This window comes from Canis lupus, chromosome 37 (genome assembly GCF_011100685.1).
Source record: "Canis lupus familiaris isolate Mischka breed German Shepherd chromosome 37, alternate assembly UU_Cfam_GSD_1.0, whole genome shotgun sequence".
Lineage (NCBI taxonomy): Eukaryota > Metazoa > Chordata > Mammalia > Carnivora > Canidae > Canis > Canis lupus.
In genome coordinates, this window is record NC_049258.1 from 6,610,581 (window position 1) to 6,630,253 (window position 19,673).

Genomic DNA, 19,673 nt, shown 5'->3' on the forward strand with positions numbered 1-19,673 from the left:
TATTTTAACAAGCCCTCCAGGATTCTGATGTATACCCAAGTTCGGGAACCACCGCCCTAGACTATTGCAGAGATTCTCATTCTACAACAAAGTGTAAGAGGGTCCGTTCCAGGTGATAGATTAAAATTAAGGGGAAAAAAAGTAGTGGGCATTTGGAGCCAAATGACTTTGGAAAACACTGTGTTCAGGAGCGCCTAGGTGACGTATTTGGTTAGGCACCTAGTTCTTGGTTTTGGCTCAGGTCATGATCTTGGGGTCTGGAGATTGAGCCCCATGTCAAGTCCAGCATTGAGTTCTGCATGAGCATGGAGTCTGCTTGAGATTCTCCTACCCTCTCCCTCTTTTTCTGCCCCTCCACCTGCATGCTTTCTCTCTCTCTCTCTCTGTTTCTCTCAAATAAATAAATCTTAAAAAAAAAAAAGAAAACTGAACAAATTTCCTTATGGCAGAAATTCTCACTGCCTTTAATCAGACAATATGTACCATAAGTCAACAAAACACAGGGAATTTTGCAGGAGGAGTACCTTCCAATTTTATTTAACCACAAAACCTCTCCCCCCCCACCCCTTCTAAACAATTGTCAGATTTGAGAAACACACTTTGGAAAATGGTATCTAATGTATTCTTGCCCAGAGAAAATCTTTCTACCATCATTCCAGTTCATCAAGCCTACAACAATATTAATAATGTCTGAGTCACTGGCAGCCACTGTTGTAAGCTCTGAGCATCTTTCTCTCTTTTGCTCTTTCCCAGGTGTGAAAATGAATGTTTAATATTAAGTACATATTCATAGATATATATTTAGTGTCACTAAGAAAAACTGATCCTTGTTAAAGCCAAAAATGTTTGTAAAGGCAAAGGTGGAAGGATGGAAAATGGTGGCCATCTCAAGTTGAATTAGAAAAAGATGCAGTTTATAGTCTCTTGCTCTGCATGAAAACAGGAGCATTGAGATTCACTATTTGGACTGCAAGAGAAAAGTCCTCTAATGCTCACTAGAGGACCAGCTTCATGGCCAGGGCTCAGGGAGAGCCTTGGTTTCCTTCCCCAGTTGAATGGGAGATGGGGAGGGCAGTCTGTGATGACAGAGTGCACAACTGCACAGGTGACTGAAAAAGTATTGGTCCCAGCTGACAATCAGTAACCTCAAGAAGGCTGAGCTAGCTTGGAAATAAGAAGTTAAAATATTCATGCCAAACATCCAGTGTTTACTTAATCAGGGCTAATGATTAGCTTCTTAATGAAATTTTACGAGCTCAGTTGAACACAGAAAACATTTGCTTCCCTAAAAGCAAATAGGTCTGTTTGTGTTGTAATCAGACATCTGGAGCACAGAAAACCCCCAACCCTCAGGAGCACAGAGGTGGTTCTGTCTGGGGACTTCCAACCTTTCTGTAAAGGCGAATGTGGTCAATGTGTGATGAGGGAGGAAGGATGGTGACCAACAAGTTGGCCATAAGTACATCCACCCCACTCGTAGGCTTCAAAATGCAAGATTTAATGCCATAGATCCTGACATAAACCCTGGCCACTTGTGCTAAATGCAGCAGCTCTCAAGTAAAGACATGGATGACCACAGGGAGTAACACAGTCAGTGGTAATTCCAGAATGTGTTTGGAGGGCTTTGACGTGGTTGGATCTGCTTTTGTACTTCAGGCAAACTCTTCTTGCTTACATTATAAGTAAAATTCAATGAAAAGGGGAAGGAAGGGTGAATAGGCAGTGCACAGAGGGCTTTTAGGGCAGTGAAACTATTCTGCACGATATTATCATGGTGGTTACATGTCCTTGTACATTTGTCGAAACCCACCGAATATACACCACCAAGAGTAAATCCTAATTTGTAAACCACGGGCTTTGGGTGGAAATTATGTGTAGATGTGAAAATGTAGTTTCATGGACTGTAACATGCACCACTCTGTTGAGGTATGTTGATAATGGGGTAGGCCATGCGTGTGTGGGCGCTGGGGATATAAGGATACCTTCCTCTCAATATTGCTGTGAATCTAAAACTGCTCTAAAAAACAAAGTCTGTTTTTTAATTAATAAAATTAAAAGTCTCTAAACATCTTTTTAGTCATACTTTATATAAGATCAAGAAAACCTCAATTGCCCAAATAATAAATTACCATCATTATCATTACCAGTAGTAGTAGTAGTAGTAGCTTGGAGAAGGAAGTTGATAAAGATGGTAGGTGGGCGTAAAAGTCCTCCCACCATCCCCACCTGGACACCTATCCCCGCACTTCCTGACTTGTTGCCAAGTGTTGATCAATCTATTGCACTAAGAGTCCTGGCCACATGGAGTGTGCAGCGACAGACCATTGCTACTTCTATTGTAGCACTGATCATTCTCTTTGACAGCTCGATTAAACATCAGTCTCAACCACCTGATTCTATAACCCTGATAGAGGACAGCAACCCTGTCCTATACCCCTGGTAGTCCCAGCCCCTGGCAAAATACCAGAATGTGGTAGATGCTCAGTAAACGTCTGCTGATTGAATAGCAGAAGAGAAAAAAATCCATGCTCAGATAGTTAATTTAACTGACGCTTGTGTGTTAAATATTGTCTTTAAACATTCAAGGTTAATAGGGCTCAAGGAAATTACCAATCAAACTTAGGAAATGCATAATAAGACCTGTTCTGAAATTACTCAACAGCTAACTAAAGTCTGACTATATCTCTAGAAACAAGATATTCATTCATAGGCCCGATAGATTTTTATGAGCAAAATGCAAAACAGGGTCAATCATGTGATCTTTCTAGAACAATTTCACATTTAGCCGAGGACTACGGAGTCATTATTCAAAATTACAGATGGTAAGATCTTTCCTAACGTTTTCAATTATATATCAACAATATCTACAAGATGCTTTTTAAATAAAACCCTGTCCTCTAACAAGTATTCTTTTAATAGGAAGCTGAGAAGGAGGATATTTAAATGTGCACCAAAGAAAACCCAGGCACTGAAGTTATTCTGTACCTGTGTTTAAAGTCAAATTGTCATGTTATAGCAAAAACAGACTTCTCTGAAATTTAGAATCTTGTCGAAAACCAAGAATTCTAAATATTACTGACATATTTGTTCTCTAGTTTTCCCTCCTTGAAAGAAAAGCCATTAAAGCTTTACTAATATGGAGCGACTATATATTGAAATACGTGGTTTCTCTTGAGGGAATTCTATTTTCTTTTTTCCCCAAATTTATTAAGATATAACTGACAAATTGTTAAGATATTTAAAGTGTACAACATGATGGTTTGATAGATACATACACCATGAAAAGATTCCCCCCATGGACTTAACACATCTATCACCTCACATATTTACATTCATTCATTCATTCATTTTCAGATTCCACATATAAGTGATACCATGCAGGGTTTGTCTTTCTGAGTCTATTTTGTCATTTAGCATAAAATCCTGCAGGTTCATCCATGTTGTTGCAAATGACAGGACTTCCCTTTTAACTCAATAATATTTAGCTGAACAATATTCCTGTGTGTATGTGTGTGTATCACATTTTCTTTATCCATTCATCCATCCACAGACACCCAGTGTGTTTCCGCACTTTGACTACTATTAATAATGCTGTTATGAACACAGGAATGCAGATATCTCTTCAAGATAGTGATTTCATTTCTTTTGGAAACATACCCAACAGTGGGATTGCTGGATCATAGGGTAGTTCTATGTTCAACTTTTCAAGAAGCCCCCATACTGTTTTCCATAGTAGATGCACCAATTTACTTTCCTACCAATAGTACACAAGGATTCCTTTTTCTCCACATCCTTGACAATATCTCTTGTCTGTCTATTTATTTATTTGTTTGTTTGTTTGTTTATTTATTTATTTATTTGAGAGAGACACACAAACACACACACACACACACACAAGGAGTAGGAGAGAGGGGCAGAGGGAAAGGGAGAGAGAAATCCCACAACCTTGAGAGATCATGACCTGAGCTAAAATCAAGAGTCAGGCACTTAACCAACTGAGCCACCCAGAAGTCTCTCTTGTCTTTTTAATATCAGCCATGCTAACAGGTGATAGCTCCTTGTTTTCATTTTCATTCCCCTGAAAATTAATGATGTTGAATACCTTCTCATGCACCTGTTGGCTATCTATATGTCTTCTTTGAGGGAAACCTACTTTCTAAAGTACCAAAGTTGAGGGCCACCTGGGTGGCTCAGCTGGTTAAGTGTCTGACTCTTGATTCCAGCTCACGTCATAATCTTAGGGTTGTGAGACTGAGCCCTGCGCCTGGCTCACACAGAATGTGGAGCCTGCTGAGGATTCTCTCTCCCTCTCCCTTTGCCCCACCCCATCTCTCTCAAAAAAAATACAAAAAACAAAATCATAGTTCCTTGAAAAAGAGAATTTTATAAGTAAACATTCAGTGGTGTTGAGTAAAATTCACTATCTAAAAATATCACTTACAGTGATTTTATTACAAAGAGTACAATTCTCATTGAGCACACTTACTTGGTTCCCCTTTTAACTTATCTTTTCCCAAGTATACAAATTGGTAAGTTTTTAAATATTCCTATTGTGGTAAAATACATATAACATAAAATTTACCACATTAACCATTTTCTAACCCATTTCTAGAACTCATAAAATTGTTACCACAGGTCAAACTCAGAGAATCCCTGACAAAAGAAAGGTGATTGGGGCACCTCGGTGACTCAGTAGTTAAGCATCTGCCTTGGGCTCAGGTTGTGATTCCAGGGTCAGGGGATCAAGTCCCACATCGGGCTCCCTGCAAGGAGCCTGCTTCTCCCTCTGCCTGTGCTCTGTGTCTCTCATGAATAAATAGATAAAATATTTTTAAAAAGAAAAGAAAAGAAAGATGCTATAGCTGATTTTTAAAGTCTCTGGCCAAGGGGCGCCTGGGTGGCTCAGTGAGTTGGGCAACCAACTCTTGGTTTTAGCTTGGGTCAAGATCTCAGGGTCATGGGATAGAGCCCCAGGTCAGGCTCCATGCTCTGTGCAGAGTCTGCTTGTCTCTCTCCTTCCCCCTCAGCCCTCTGGTGCTCTTGCTCTCTCTCTCTCTCTCTCTCTCTAAAATAAATAAATAAAATCCTTAAAAAATAAATAAATAAACAATAAAAGACTGGCCAAAAATAGACGCACTGGGATAAAATCCAAAAAGGAATATTGTAAGAATATGAAATATATGAAGTAAAGGTTCGTGTATGCCCATAGATAAATCTCAAACACATAATGTTGAGTGAGAAAAAGCAAGTGTCAGAGGATAGAAACAGTTTGCATATGTACTATTTTTTAAAGATGCACAACTATTGTTCTGGAGTATGTGACACATAGATATAAAGGTATAAATAAAATTAGATTATATAAAGACAAGGATGGGGAAGATATATGAAACTTCAGGACAGTCGTTCCCCCTGGGGAGAGAGCCAGGGAGGCAGGTGATGAGCCAGGAAGCCTAAAAGAGGCTCCAGCTCTGTCCACCAGCTGCTGGCTTGTGCCAGCCCTGCTGGAGACACAGGTGATTCATCAGGAGCAAAGCCACACCCAGCTTTCACACCCCTGACATGCCAGTGGAGGGAGACAGCCAGGAGAAAAACAAATACACTATAGATGTCAAGCCGTGAAAACTGCTAGCAAGAAGAGGTTAGAGGCTGATGGAGGGGGTGGTTCTACATAGGAAGATTGGGGACCGTGTCCCAGATAAGGTGGTAATTATGCAAAGACACAAATGACAAAAAAAAAAAAAAAAAAAAAAGACACAAATGACAGCAGGACCATGTATTTATGGGGGAGAAAAGCTCTACATCTGTAAAATTTTATTTGTATTTTCTTTTTAAATAAAGACAACAAAGTGTTCACATTTGTTCCATCTCAGTGGTGGGGGGTTTGTGGCTATTTTCTGACTGTTCGAACATTTTCATCATAAAACAAGATTAAAAAAAAAAAAAAAGCCCGTTACCATCAATTCCTGAAAGATTAGGATGAAGGATATCAGACATCTCTGAATTCCTTTCAAATGGAGTATCTTGAGCCCGTGACTGAACATCCTATTTCCTTAGGGATCCTGCACATATTGCCACCACCCCCTCCCCCCACCCCGCCCAGGGAAACAGCCATGGTGGACAGTGCTGCCTGATGATTAGGTAATACATGCTTGCTTGCTTATCTATATTTATCCCTCTATCCATCCACATACCCACTGATCAATCTATCCATCTATCTATTTATCTTTGCTTCCCAAATAAAATACATGCCTGTTCGAATGCAGTGCTCCCTGTGTGAAAGGAAGAGGACAGAAGATGAAGAGCTAATCCAGCACATGTGCTTTAAATAGGAAAAAAGGCATATATCCAAGGTAAGTGAGGACACAAGATGTAAATCAACATGAAGCATTGATGACAAAAGACAGGACCTCTATGAGCTGGAGGGAAAAACACGCAGTCTATACTGATGAGCTACAGAGCTGCCATTTATTACATGCTCCAATGTTACCCTTCTCCTTCCCTCCTCTCAGAGAAAGGGATATAGTCCCTTAGGGATGTTCTGTTCCCACATGCTGGGCAAAGTGGGGAATAATCACAGCTACATGAATCCCTCAAGCCCCTTTTTCTGGAGACAACATAAATCGACTAAGAAATACATGAGAAAGTGTATGGGGCACCAGTTCTAGGGCTATGCCTCCAGTAAGTAGTTAATAAACACTCGGTGAATGGGTGAACGTATGTGAGGTTGCCTCATAGCAATTTACATAAACATGTTTTGTACTTGAAGCATTTCCTAGGTCACAAAAGTCTTTCACGTACTGTGGCAAAGACCGCTGGTTTGTCCCTACATCTTTCTTTCATAATAAATGTTGCTTTTTAGCTGAGTACATGGCCATCCAATGTGGTTCTGTACAATATATAAACAATCCTTCACGGAAGTATCCTTAAAGAAAGGGGGCACACCCCTCTTTCACCATCCTCCTTCCTCCTGGCTGGAATTTGGATGTGATGGCTGGAACTCAAGTGGTCATTCTGGGCAATGAGATAGAAGCCACCTGCCAAGAATAGCAGCACAAAAGGAGATAAAGACTGGCTCCTATAACCACAAAGTATCATGCTCGTCCTGGACAGCCTGTCTCTAGACTTGTACATAGGAAATAAATGAACTTGTATTTCATAGAAAAAAATAAACTTCATTTTCTTAAAAGCTACTATTTTACTGTTACTGGTTTTTTTTGTCAAAGACAGCCAAGTCTAATCCTAACAGATATACACACACCATTTCATCTCTCTCGCCATAGCCTTAGAAAAAGTTTGTTATGGTGGCCATTTTAGAGACAGGGAAGCGAGGTCAGAGCAGATTAAGAGGCTTCTGCCTCTGAGGTTAACCCAGCGTTCTCTTCCCTCCATCGTAGTTGCATTTTGGTGTGACTGATGTAGATGGTGTGCCACCAAATAAAATACATGAAGCAGGAACACGCCAGGTTTGGCTGTGAAGGGGTTATATGAGAAAGTGAATGTGTGTACATGTGGGTAGGGAAAGCCAGGGGGGACTTGAGAAAGGGAGACTAAAGGAGGAGAAAGCCTGTATTACTCAGGATGACTTTAAAGTACACAGCAAGTACCCATAACTGTCCTAGACCAATTGCCAGGAACATCCTTTTAAGCAGAAAGTTGGCAAGTGATATGACTATAACCAGCTATGCAACCTCCCAGAGAAAAACCCCACCTCCCTCCCCCGGGCTTCGGCCCTCACTGAGTAACATCTACATTTAATTTAAGCTCTTTGTATTTCTTTCTTTCCTTTCAAAGTCTGTTGTAATAATAATATGCCTATATAAAACTACCACTGGAAAGTTCTCTGGCTATCACAATTATATAGTTATTTAACATTTGAAACAGAAGTAATATATCCTTGGGAAAAATCAGGACCAGAACAATGAGTCGAACTAAAATATACCTTAGATCCTTTTAACTTAAAGCATGTCTTTTAAGAATAATCTGCATATATAATCATCTCTGCCCAATTCATTTTTAAAATATGACTTATCTCTTTTCCACAAACCTTTTAAAAGTGTTTCCGATCACAAGTTTATTCTCAATGTAAAAGAAATGAGAAAACCAAGAAATATCTGGAAACTTGTACTTGATTTTTATCCTAATTGAAATGATCAAAAATTATGTTTTGAGCCTGAAAAGCCAGCACAATCTTGAGAAAGAAGAACAAAGTTGGAGGTTTTATAGTCCCTGATTTCAAATTAGACTGAAGAGCTACAGTATTCAAAACAGTATGGTATTGGCATAAAAGAAGTATATAGATCAATGGAACAGAATAGAAAGCCCAGAAACAAACCCATATGTATACGGTCAATTAATTTACAACAAAGAAGCCAAGAATATACAGTGGGGGAAAGGACAGTCTCTTCAATTAATGTGTTGGGAAAACTGCACAGGCATGGGCAAAAGAATGAAACTGGACCCATATCTTGCAACATACACAAAAATTAATGCAAAATAGATTAAGACTTGAGCCATACAAATCCTAGAAAGAAACATAAGTAGTAAGCTCCTTGACATTGGCTTTGGCAGTGATTTTTTTGCATCTGACACCAAAGGCAAAGGCAATAAAAGCAAAAATAAATAAGCAGGTCAACATCAAATTACAGAGCTTCTGCACAAAAGAGATCATCAAAAAAAATTAAAAAAGAAAAAGAAAGAAAAGGCAACCTCCTGAATGGGAGAAAATATCTGCAAATCATATATCTGTTAAGGGGTTAATATGCAAAATGCCTGGGATCCCTGGGTGGCGCAGCGGTTTGGCGCCTGCCTTTGGCCCAGGGCGTGATCCTGGAGACCCGGGATCGAATCCCACATCGGGCTCCCGGTGCATGGGGCCTGCTTCTCCCTCTGCCTATGTCTCTGCCTCTCTCTCTGTGTGACTATCATAAATTAAAAAAAAAAAATTTAAAAAAAATATGCAAAATGCCTAAAGGACGCATGCAATACAATAGCAAAAAAACCTGCTCCAATCTAATTTAAAAATGGGCTGGAGATCTGAATAGATATTTTTTTTTTCAAAGAAGACATACAGATGGACAACGAGAACATGAAAAGATGCTCAACATATTAATCATCAGGGAAATGTAAACCCAAACCACATTGAGAGGTCACCTCACACCTCTCAGAATGGTTATTATCAAAAAGATAAGAAATAACAAGAGTTGGCAAGGACATGAAAAAAAGGGAACCCTCATGCACTTTTGGTGGGGATGAAATTGGTGCAGCCATTATGGCAAATAGTTAATAGGTTCCTCAAAAAAAAAAAAAATAGAACTATCACATGATTCAGCAATTTTACTTCTGGGTATTTATCCCATGAAAACAAAAACACTAACTCAAAAAGGCATGTGCTCCCCGTGTTCACTATAGCATTATTTACAATAGTCAAGATAAGGAAAGCCTAAATGTCATTGATGGATGAATGAATACAGAAAATGTTGTGTATATATACACAATGGAAAATTATTTAACCATAAATAAAGAATGAAATCTTAGGAGTGCCTGGGCGGTTCAGTCAGTTAAGCATCTGCCTCCAGCTCAGGTCATGATCTCAGGGTCCTGGGATGGAGCCCCATATTGGGCTCTCTGTTCATTGAGGAGTCTGCTTCACACTCTCCCTCTGTGCTCTCTCTCTCTCTCTCTCTCTCTCTTTATTTATTTATTTATTTATTTATTTATTTATTTATTTATTTATAAAAAATGAAATCTTGCCATTCGCAACAATATGGGTAGACATTAAGAGCATTTCAGGAAGTGAAATAAGTCAGACAGAGAAAGACAAGTACTGTAAGATCTCACTTACATGCAGAATCAAAAACAAAACAAAACTACACCAAGCTCATAGATAAAGAGAACAGATTTGTGGTTGCCAGAGGCAGGAGATGGGTGGGGAAAGTAGGCAAAACTGGGTCAAAAAATATAAATTTCCAGCTATAAAATAAATAAATCACGGATATATAATATACAGCATAGTGACTTTAGTTAATAATACTATATTGCATATTTGAAAGTTGCTAAGAGAGTAGACCTTAAAAGTACTCATCTTTAAGGAAAAAAATATTTTGTTACTACGTATGGCAACAGATGTTTACCAAACTTATTGTCGTGAACATTTTGCAATGCATACAAATATTGAATCATTATGTTGTACCCCTTAAACTAACACAATGTTATGTCAATCATATTTCAATTTTAAAAATCATTTTTCCATAGTTTATGAAATGAAATGTAGTTCATATAGCTAAGTAAAAAGACACGCAGTTTTATGATACTGCCATCTAGAATCCCATCCATTTTCAGTCTTCAATATCAAAAAAGGGGGTCCTCCCCGAAATTCCTCCAAAAGGGGGAAACAGGACGGTTGAAGAAAAGAATTCTACTGAAGAGACAACAGCTCCTACCATCATTCCTCAGGCTCCAGCTAACACCATAGGAAAGGCCCGAGTAATGTAGCATGAGATGGGAACATCTCTCAGCCCGTCACTATGGGTTATGGGCACCACGCCACTGAAGTATGCTCTACACTTATGCAAACAGACAAATAGGATGAGCACATTTTAAAAGTCATATCCTTAGACAACATATGAGCAGGTTTGGAAGCTAGTTCGTTGGCTTTCGTGGTGTGTGTGTGTGTGTGTGTGTGTGTGTTTTATAAATTTATTTGTTTTTACCATTTGCCAACATAATACATGGCGAATGCAAAAATTATCAATAACACATGAAAGAAACAAAAAAGCAAAAATCCCACTAGCCAGGTTCAACTATAAACTACTGGAGAATATTCTTCTACATCTCTTCTTATATTTATATATACACATGATATATTCTGCTTAACAACTGGCTGTTTCATTCATAAAAATATCCGGAAGATCTAACCTATCAATAAATATGTGTAATAAGTAAAAATTGACATAAACCACCCTTCTTAAAGACAGCATAATATTACCACCTATATATATATTGTGGTATGGTTAAGAAATAAAGTATTGGTGGAAATTTCCAATTTCTTGTTATTATAAACCACATAGCAACAAATATATACATCTATTTCTGTCCAGTATTTTTCTTAGGGTATATACTCAGGAGACGTGTTGCTGTGTCAAAGGATGTACACAGTTGAATGTGGATACAGACTGTCAACCCCTCCAATGGTGAGTACAAACTAAACTTTGTCCAAAAAGGCCTCAGAGTGTCCCTTCCACTACATCCTCCTTGAGATCCTATTTTCCCCTTTGCTGATCTGACGGACATGTGTGGGTGTTTTATTTGAACTCTTCAATTTTGGGTGAGGTTGAAATAGGACACCCTTTCATATATGTTTTGGCTATTTGCATTTTTTTCTTCGGTGAGTACCCTCTGTATGTCTTTTGCCCATTTCTCTAGTGGGATGCTTGTCTTTTCTAAATAATTTGTAGGAATTTTTAAATATATACTAGGAATATTCATGGGCTTCACAGAATGTGTACATATCTTTGATTTATCCTTTAATCTTGTCTTTGGTGATGATTTAATATTCAGAAGTTCATAGTTTTTATAAAGGTAACTATATTTTCCATCTTGGTTTTTATCTTTCCTATCTACTTAGAAAGTCCTTCCCCATGCCAAGACTGAAAAAATATTTCCCCCTTCTTTTATTCCTCTACTTTCATCTTTTTGTTTTCTACCTCTAGATTTATTTTGGCATAAGAAATTAGGGAAGGGTTCAGCTTTTTACCAGCCATTTGTCTCGACACCACTTATTAAGTAATCCATGTCATCCTTGTGTTTTTCAACGCTTCCTTTGTTTTATACAAACTGTCTATACACACTTTGGTCTAATTCTGGACTCTCTGCTCCACTAATTTGGTTGTCTATTCCTGTGCCAGTAACATACTGTTTTAATTGCTATACTTTTGCAATTTGTTTTAATAGATCTTGTGAAACTCTCCCTTCATTGATTTTCTTTTTAAAGAGTCTTCTCACATGTCTAGTCCTCTAGATACTGAAGTTTACAATGATCTTGTCAAGTTTCCCAAACCAAAGTCCTATCCCCCTAATTGAAATGCACTGAATCTATGCATTACTTTTAAACAGTTGAGTCTTCACAATCTAAGAAAGATATAGCTCATTTACTCATATTTACATCCTCCCCTCAAATGTAAAATCTAATGTGGAAAAGAAAGAGCCCTAACCCTTTATCCTAGAGATGTTCACATTCTCAAGCTATTTACGATGTACATCTTTTAGTTGTAAGATTTGGCTTTTTGCCGTAACAGTGTTTAGCAATGGAATACTAATGGCATTCATTACATTTGGAGTGTTTCCAGAGCTCCAAACAACTCTCTCTATTATCCGGATGGTACAAGTCGTATACCCTTGTAAGATTTATCATTCACAGGGGTTGGCTCTTGTACCTCCAAGGCCAGCACTGGAGAAATGGGGCTTCAAGCTGTTGGGCATCCCTTGGAGGATAATTAGGAATGATGCTAACCAGACCTGCCTTCACACATTCTAAATAGCCGTGAAGCCACATTGCTGCAGCCTGCTCAGTGCCGTCTGGAGTTCATGAATCATTCTCTACAGGACACAGGTCATAGCTCCAAACCACAGCCCCACATCCCGGGCAGTGGTCCAACAAGGAGCAGGAGATGTGACAGTGTTGCCAGACACGTGCTGAGAGACAGGCACCTACCCTCAGGACAAAAAGCACCCCTCCCAAAGCTATGAAGGGACCACCAGCCTACCCCCAGGCTAGTGAGCCAGAGTACTGTCAACATTTGAAGAACACAGGCCACTGCTCTCTCCAGAACACCAAGCCATCGGCTTCACACTTTAGATTTCCAGACACAGGTAGCCAGAGAATTCTTAACTGTTGCATATTTGCTGATCTCATCCACAGTTAGCAAAACGGTGGCCTGCAGGCCAGATTTGGGCCACAGATGCGTTTTCTTTGGCCTCAACAATGCTGGATCACTTTTTGGAACCAACTTTTAACAACTTAGAGATTTCCTGTATTTTCTTTTAAAAACGTTATAAGTCTGGGCCACCCTGAGCCTGTGTTCCTGCATGGCAACACTGAGAGCTGAATGGGTCAGCAGGCTTCTATCAATTATGGGACTTGAGGGCGCCACTCCTGCCTGCAGCTCTCTTGCTCTCTGCAGTTTCTGATTTAGGTCCAATTTAGAAAGTGCTTAGATCTCTAAGCTAACAAAACATCTCAGATTTGTATCTCACTATCAATCCTTTCTTTAAAAAAGAACAAAATCAAGTAAGATATATGTGAGGGAAAACACACAAAAATCTAGAAGCTGAAAAGGCTGTGCTTGGGGCACCTGGGTGGCTCAGTCAGTTCAGCATCTGCCTTCAGCTCAAGTCATGATCCCAGGGTCCTGGGATTGAGTCCCTGTAGGGCTCCCTGCTCAGTGGGGAGTCTGCTCCCTCCCCAACCCCCATACACACACGCACATGTTCTCTCTCTCAGATAAATAAATAAATAAGTAAATAAATAAATAAATAGATAGATAAATAAATAAATAAATGATTTTAAAAGGCTGTGCTATATAGTCTGTATTCCTAATGTTCTAAAGAATCTGACATGATAGAATCAAGTGGAGAAAAATTTAAAGGTAATAAATTTATCACTCAAGGATCTATAGGTAGAGCCATATTGCACCCTTCTGGGTGGATTCAAAAAATATATTCTATTTTTAAAAGACATAGTGCAAACTTTCAGTTATTAAATAAGTGTCATGAAGATATAGTGTCCAGCATGATGACTATAGTCAATAATACCATATTGCATATCTGAAAGTTGCTAAGAGAATAGATCTTAAAAGTTCTCAATGACAAGAAAAAAAATGTTGTAACTATGTGAGGTGTGGATGTCAATTAAATTTGTGGTGATCATTTTGATATAAAGATATAGTGCAAGACCCCTACACAAATACACACTAAGAACAAATTACAAGCTTATTATTGGTAATTTGTCTTACTTTTTAGAAAACTTTCATCATACATTGTTGGTATAGCTGTTTTTTCTCACTTCAGCCTTGAGAGTAGAAAGCCACTATCACCCAAATTAATGCTTATAGTTCAAAACTAAAGCTTAATGGCTGTCTCCCCTTTCTTCATTATAAGGTTTTACCATTGTAAGCTTAGCTTTCACTTCAAGATTTATTCTATTATATCCACATATTATCCCTTCCTATCTTGGAATTGGAGAGCACAAGCAAAATGCACCAATATACTTGGGCCAAATCTTATTAGGGAAAATAATAAACATTAAGAGCTTGACAAAATCATTTTTGTATAAAATAGATGGATTAAAATAATCAACTTGGGGATAGTCCAACTGTAAAAAAAAAAAAAAACATTTTTGAACTTATTGAGGAAAAATAAAACTGAATATGCACCGGGTATTAGAAGATACCAAGGAATTATTGTTGATTTTATTTGGTACGATAATGGGTGTGTGTGTGTGTGTGTGTGTGTGTTTGTGTGTGTGTGTTCTCAACTGTTAATGACTCTTTAAAAAAGAAATAGATATCATGGTTGTGCTGTCACATGGACTTACAAATCTTGGAATTGTAGTCCTTCATGGTTTAAACATCACCTAGTCCAGGCACAAGAAGGAGGTTTTAAATTTTTTTAAAGATTTTATTTGTTTATTCATGAGACACACATACACAGAGGCAGAGACATAGGCAGATGGAGAAGCAGGCTCCCCGGCAGACACCCTGATGCAGGGCTTGATCCCAGGGCTCTGGGATCACGACCTGAGCCAAAGGCAGATGCTCAACCACTGAGTTACCCAGGTGCCCCAGGAGGTTTCAATTTAAAGGGTAACTCCAATTTAATAGTGCTGTCCTAAGAAGAAAATTTGGTCTTTAAGACTCAAAGAAAAAAAAGTCATAAGCTATTAGTAATGTCAGCTAAGGGCACAAGGTAGGAGAGTGGGGCCAGTGCTACAATTAGTCTCCTTCAGAACCACCAGTCTAGTGGTCTTTCAGGAAGCTTATTACTTGTCAAGTCAGCTCATCGCTTCTTTATACACCTGAGTCTATTAAGTTATTTCTTATATTTTGAACTGGAAATATTCTCTGTACCTTACCACCACTGACATAATGGTAAGTCTGGTTCCATTTTAACTTGACAACATTTGAACTATTTGAGGAAGTTCTCCTGTCCTTTCCAGATCTAAAACATCATTTCTTCAACCCCTCCTCACATGGAATGGTTCCCTCCCTGTCTTTGGGACAGGCAGTAATGATCTCTGTCCCCATTCCAGTATGGCACTGTAGAACTGTCTGTTGGTGTCATGTTTTCATAGCAAAATCTCAAAAATGATTTTATTGAGTTCAAATTTTGGTTTTCAGGATCTGTGCATTCATTTTGAATTCAGATACTCCACCTCGAGCTCAATTTGTTAGTCTGATAAAGCCTTCTAAAAATCTTTCCAGTTATCAACCATATGTTGGTCAATTTAAATGGATTTTTCAGAGTGTAAAACTGTCTTCCCATATTTCTAGGCCCTGGCATGCCTTTAGTCAGAGAAACCACAGAAAGACTCAGAGTACACGTCCTGATCCTCAGGTGGCTCCTCAAATCCATCTATAGATTTTTGAACTTACAAAGAGAACTTTCAGTCTTACAACTGAGAGCTGAGGGACACTAACAAAGCCAGACACTATTTGACAATGTGTCAGAAATGAAAAATAGGCCACCACAAATTGGCTCAACATAAGTAATAAAGCAAGGCTTAGTCACTCACTCAACATGTGTTATAAGGACTGAACTGGGCTGTTGAACAAAAGAGAATGAATGATACAACCACCATGTCATCAAGCACATAGTCTCTCAAAAGTAAATAGCTCAAGTAAAGTGGTCAGTGAGGTACAGGGAGCTATGGGAGGTGACAGCAGAGGTAAGTTTCTTTGGCCAGGTCAAGAGATGGAAGAAGAGGGGGCAGAAAGGAAGCGAGACTTAGGAAACTCAATGAAGGAAACAGTAGATCTGAAAAGGCAGATGGGATGGGAACAGTGGAGAAGTGAGAAAAACATAAATATCAATGGGTTGAATAACTTCATTCAGTAGACACACAGGGTCCGTGAGTACTGCCAGCAGGAAATAAAGTTTGGAAAAACACAGAAAGGCAAAGCTGAATGAGATTGCTTCCCAAATCAGGACCAAAAGATATTTATACCAAAGAATATGCTACCCATCAAAAGACACAGGAGGGTGGGGAAGGAAAAAAAAGCAGAAAAAAAAAATCAGAACCTAGGACAAAAAAGAAAAATAAATAGGACTCAGGAGAGGAGAGCAAAGGGTGAGTGAGAAGGAAAGAAGATAAATATTGTCTTCCTGCCAACAGGAGGCTCTTTCATTATTTATTTCCCTTCCGTGACATTTAAATGTGCTGGTTAGTGGCCTCTTTTCCCTCTCAAAATGTAGCCCCAGACTTAGATCACTAATCCTTATTTGTCTTCGTTAACAATCACTTTTCCTAAACTGCCTAAGCCACCCCCAGCAAAACAGTCATCACGACTGATCCAAAGGAGTGTTGACAAAGAAAAGCATGACATTAAGAGGACAGCTCACTGCCTCCAACACACTGGATAAGCACGTAGGAAATCAAATGAGGTTCTTTAAAGTCACTTGAGGGAAGGAAAAGGGGGAGATGAAGAAGAGGGGAACCTACAGAGGTGACAGTGAAGGGAAGGCACCGGGGCCTGGAGGAGCCACACCGTCACGGGAGGAAGTCGGGCATTCCTCCACTCATCCCTCTTCCTCCTTCTATCCCACCCTTCCCTGCTGCAGAGCATCCAAAAGGCCACAGACAAGCTCCACAACAGCACGCCCTAGGAGTCAAGTCTGCACGTGCTTTCATCAGTCCCTCATGATTACCTACCCCCTAACAGTGTCCTGCATTTTCCCTTTCAAGATAGATGTCAGTATGCTTTCTTATCGTGACTTCTCTGCCATCTCGCAAGCTCATGAGGGTAAGAGCGTTCTTCCCACTGCTTGTATCCTTAGCACTCTGCGTGGTGGGTCCGAACCCTGTAAATCACTCTTAAGTGAGTAAGACTCTACACATACCAATAAGTGTTACACTTGAATTCCCTAAAATCCTGTAGTAGCAAAAACTGGTGTGGCCAAGATTGTGAACTCCTCATGTTCTCCAATCTTTGGGACACAGTTATACTCATTTCCCAACCTCCCTTGTAGGTAGGTGTGGCATGTGACTGAGCTCTGGTCAATGGGTTGTGTGCGCAAGTCATGATGCCACTTCCAAGATGAAAAAAAATCCTCCTGTGCTCCCCTTCCACGTTCCTTTTTCCCTTCTGGTTGTCTGGACTGAAGATGAACCCCTTGGGTGACCTTCGAAGCTACATGTGGATACCTGGAACCCTACGTGGAAAAGAGCCACGTCCCTAATCTGGTCAAAAGAGAACTAAACTTCTCTGAGGTTTGTGAGCAATTTTACATTTGGGGTCGATGTGTTGCCGCAGTCAACCTGATTCCATAACACAGGGTGGGTACAACTAAAGGAAGCTTTCCTGACCTTGACCAGCCAGCAACTGTGTGTCACTTTCCTGAGGAGAAATGAAGGCCACTCAGAGGACAGCGCAATCTTTCTTGGTGTGCATGACCGAACCGAAGTCCCGCTGGCTCACAGTCGGCAGGAAAACACAGTAACTGACCTTGCCTTGGGCTTGCCCGGGCCTGGGCCACAGCCACGAAGTGGGCGCCGCAAGCTCTGGTGGTGGCCGAACCCGCCCGGCGGCCTGCTGGCCTCGGCTCCTCTCAGAGCCGCCTGGCCCTCGCCTCACCCCGCTCACCTTGCCAGGCCGTCAGGAATCCCTGCCCCGTTGTGTTCGGCGCCAGCTGGTCAGAAGCTGCCAGATGCCTTTTCAGAGAGCCACACGCCGCCGGCCGCACCAATGGGCCTCCCAAGGCCGCCCCCAGCTACCCTCAGGTAATCCGTCTCCGCATGTGTGTCTGACACCGTCCCTCTGTGTTGTTTCCACCTGACACTGGAGACTCCAAAGGCAAGTCCTACCCCTGATGGCCTAGAGCATCGAGCTAACTGACCACGTGAGGAGAATCAGGAGCGCACGCGTGTAGCTGCCTGTTCAGTCTCCGTCTAGGAAACTATTAGAAGGTAACTTATTGACTAACTCTTCACTTTTCTTTACTGCAGTTTTGTTTGTTTGTTTGTTGATTTTTTAAAGATTTTATTCATGTTTTCATGAGGGACACAGAGAGAGAGGCAGAGGCACAGGCAGAGGGAGAAGCAGGCTCCATGCCGGGAGCCCAACGTGGGCCTCAATCCCAGGTCTCCAGGATCGCACCCTGGGCTGAAGGCAGACGTTCAACCCCTGAGCCACCCAGGTGCCCCTGAAGGTTTGTTTATTTCAAGAACTTCCAGATCTATTGGTTCTTCGTATTCTGGGGGCCATAGACCCTTTTAAGAACAGGGTGATGAAATGTCTTTACTTGTTCACAGAAAAAATACATGTTCACAAGCACACACGGGTATCACATAAGATTTCAGGTACATACAGGATGCCAGGTTCACCCATGGGTCCAGGTTCATGGACCCTCTAGGACAGAGGTCAGCAAACTTTCCCTCTAAAGGGCCAGATAGTGAATATCTTTGGCTTTCTGGGCCACACACAGTCTCTGTCATTAATTACTAATCAACTCCACTGCTGCAGTGTGAAACAGCCATGGCCGTGCTAAAACAGAAGTTTATTTATAGGCATTGAAATTTGAATGTCATATAATTTTCCCGTGTCACAACATATTGTTCTTCTTTTCATTTTTTTCCCCCGTTTAAAAAATGAAAACCATCTTTAGCTGGTAGCTTATACAAAAACAGGTGAGAGACCATAGTTTGTCAACCCCTACTGGAGGGCATAGGTTCCAAATGCAAAAATAGTACACCTTTATTTTTATTAACTTCCAGTGGAAATTTCACATTTCCTTCCATTATGAAGGGAGGCAGCAAATCTCAGTAGTGTCACCAGTAACTGTCACTCGGTCACCAGCAGAAATCACAGATATGTTCATACCACACTAGAATGGTCACAGAAAACACAAAATATTGATCATGTTCATCACTATTCTTAAATTATGCTCATTATTAGATCTTCTGCAGTATCTTGCTATTTAACTGTGTTGATAAAGAAGAACATATATCACAGATTTGGTATTGAATATTTTGAGAACTATATTTATGTATGATTGATTTCCATTCTAACCATATATATTTTATTTTGTGGATTGAAAAACAGAATTCTGAGAAGCAGTCCAGAGCTTTCCTCAGATACCAAAGAGGTCTACGGTACAGAAAGGTTAAGAGGGCCAGAGCAGGAAAACCATAGCATCTCCTACCAGAGCATTCACATCTTCAGTTTTGTGGATGAGCATCCGTATCTCCTCTGGATCACCGCTGAAGATTGCTTGGACCAGTGGTGGCTGTAAACACAGGGGAATTTGAATTAGAACAATAATTAAGTATGTTTGATTGTATTCAGATGCAGATGGCTACAAGATGTGTTCCCCAAAAGTTTATTCAACAATCATCAATTGGCAGACAAAGGTGAATATAGCTCAGACTCCCCATCACTAGAAGTCTAGTGGGGGAAATATTT

The 19,673-nt window shown here is 40.1% G+C and overlaps 1 protein-coding gene across 15 annotated transcripts in view; it reads right to left on the reverse strand.

The window, feature by feature from the left end:
* The window catches only part of ANKRD44 (ankyrin repeat domain 44), a 365,215-nt gene that overhangs the window by 231,169 nt on the left and 114,373 nt on the right, over nucleotides 1-19,673 (reverse strand). For all 15 annotated transcript variants that reach the window (XR_005385154.1, XR_005385155.1, XR_005385152.1 and 12 more), the window contains exon 2: nucleotides 19,414-19,497. Coding sequence is in view for 11 of the 15 variants with exons in the window: in XM_038585235.1 (XP_038441163.1) it covers nucleotides 19,414-19,497 (84 nt within the window). In the remaining 4 variants the exon portion in view is untranslated. The remainder of the gene's footprint in view (nucleotides 1-19,413; nucleotides 19,498-19,673) is intronic.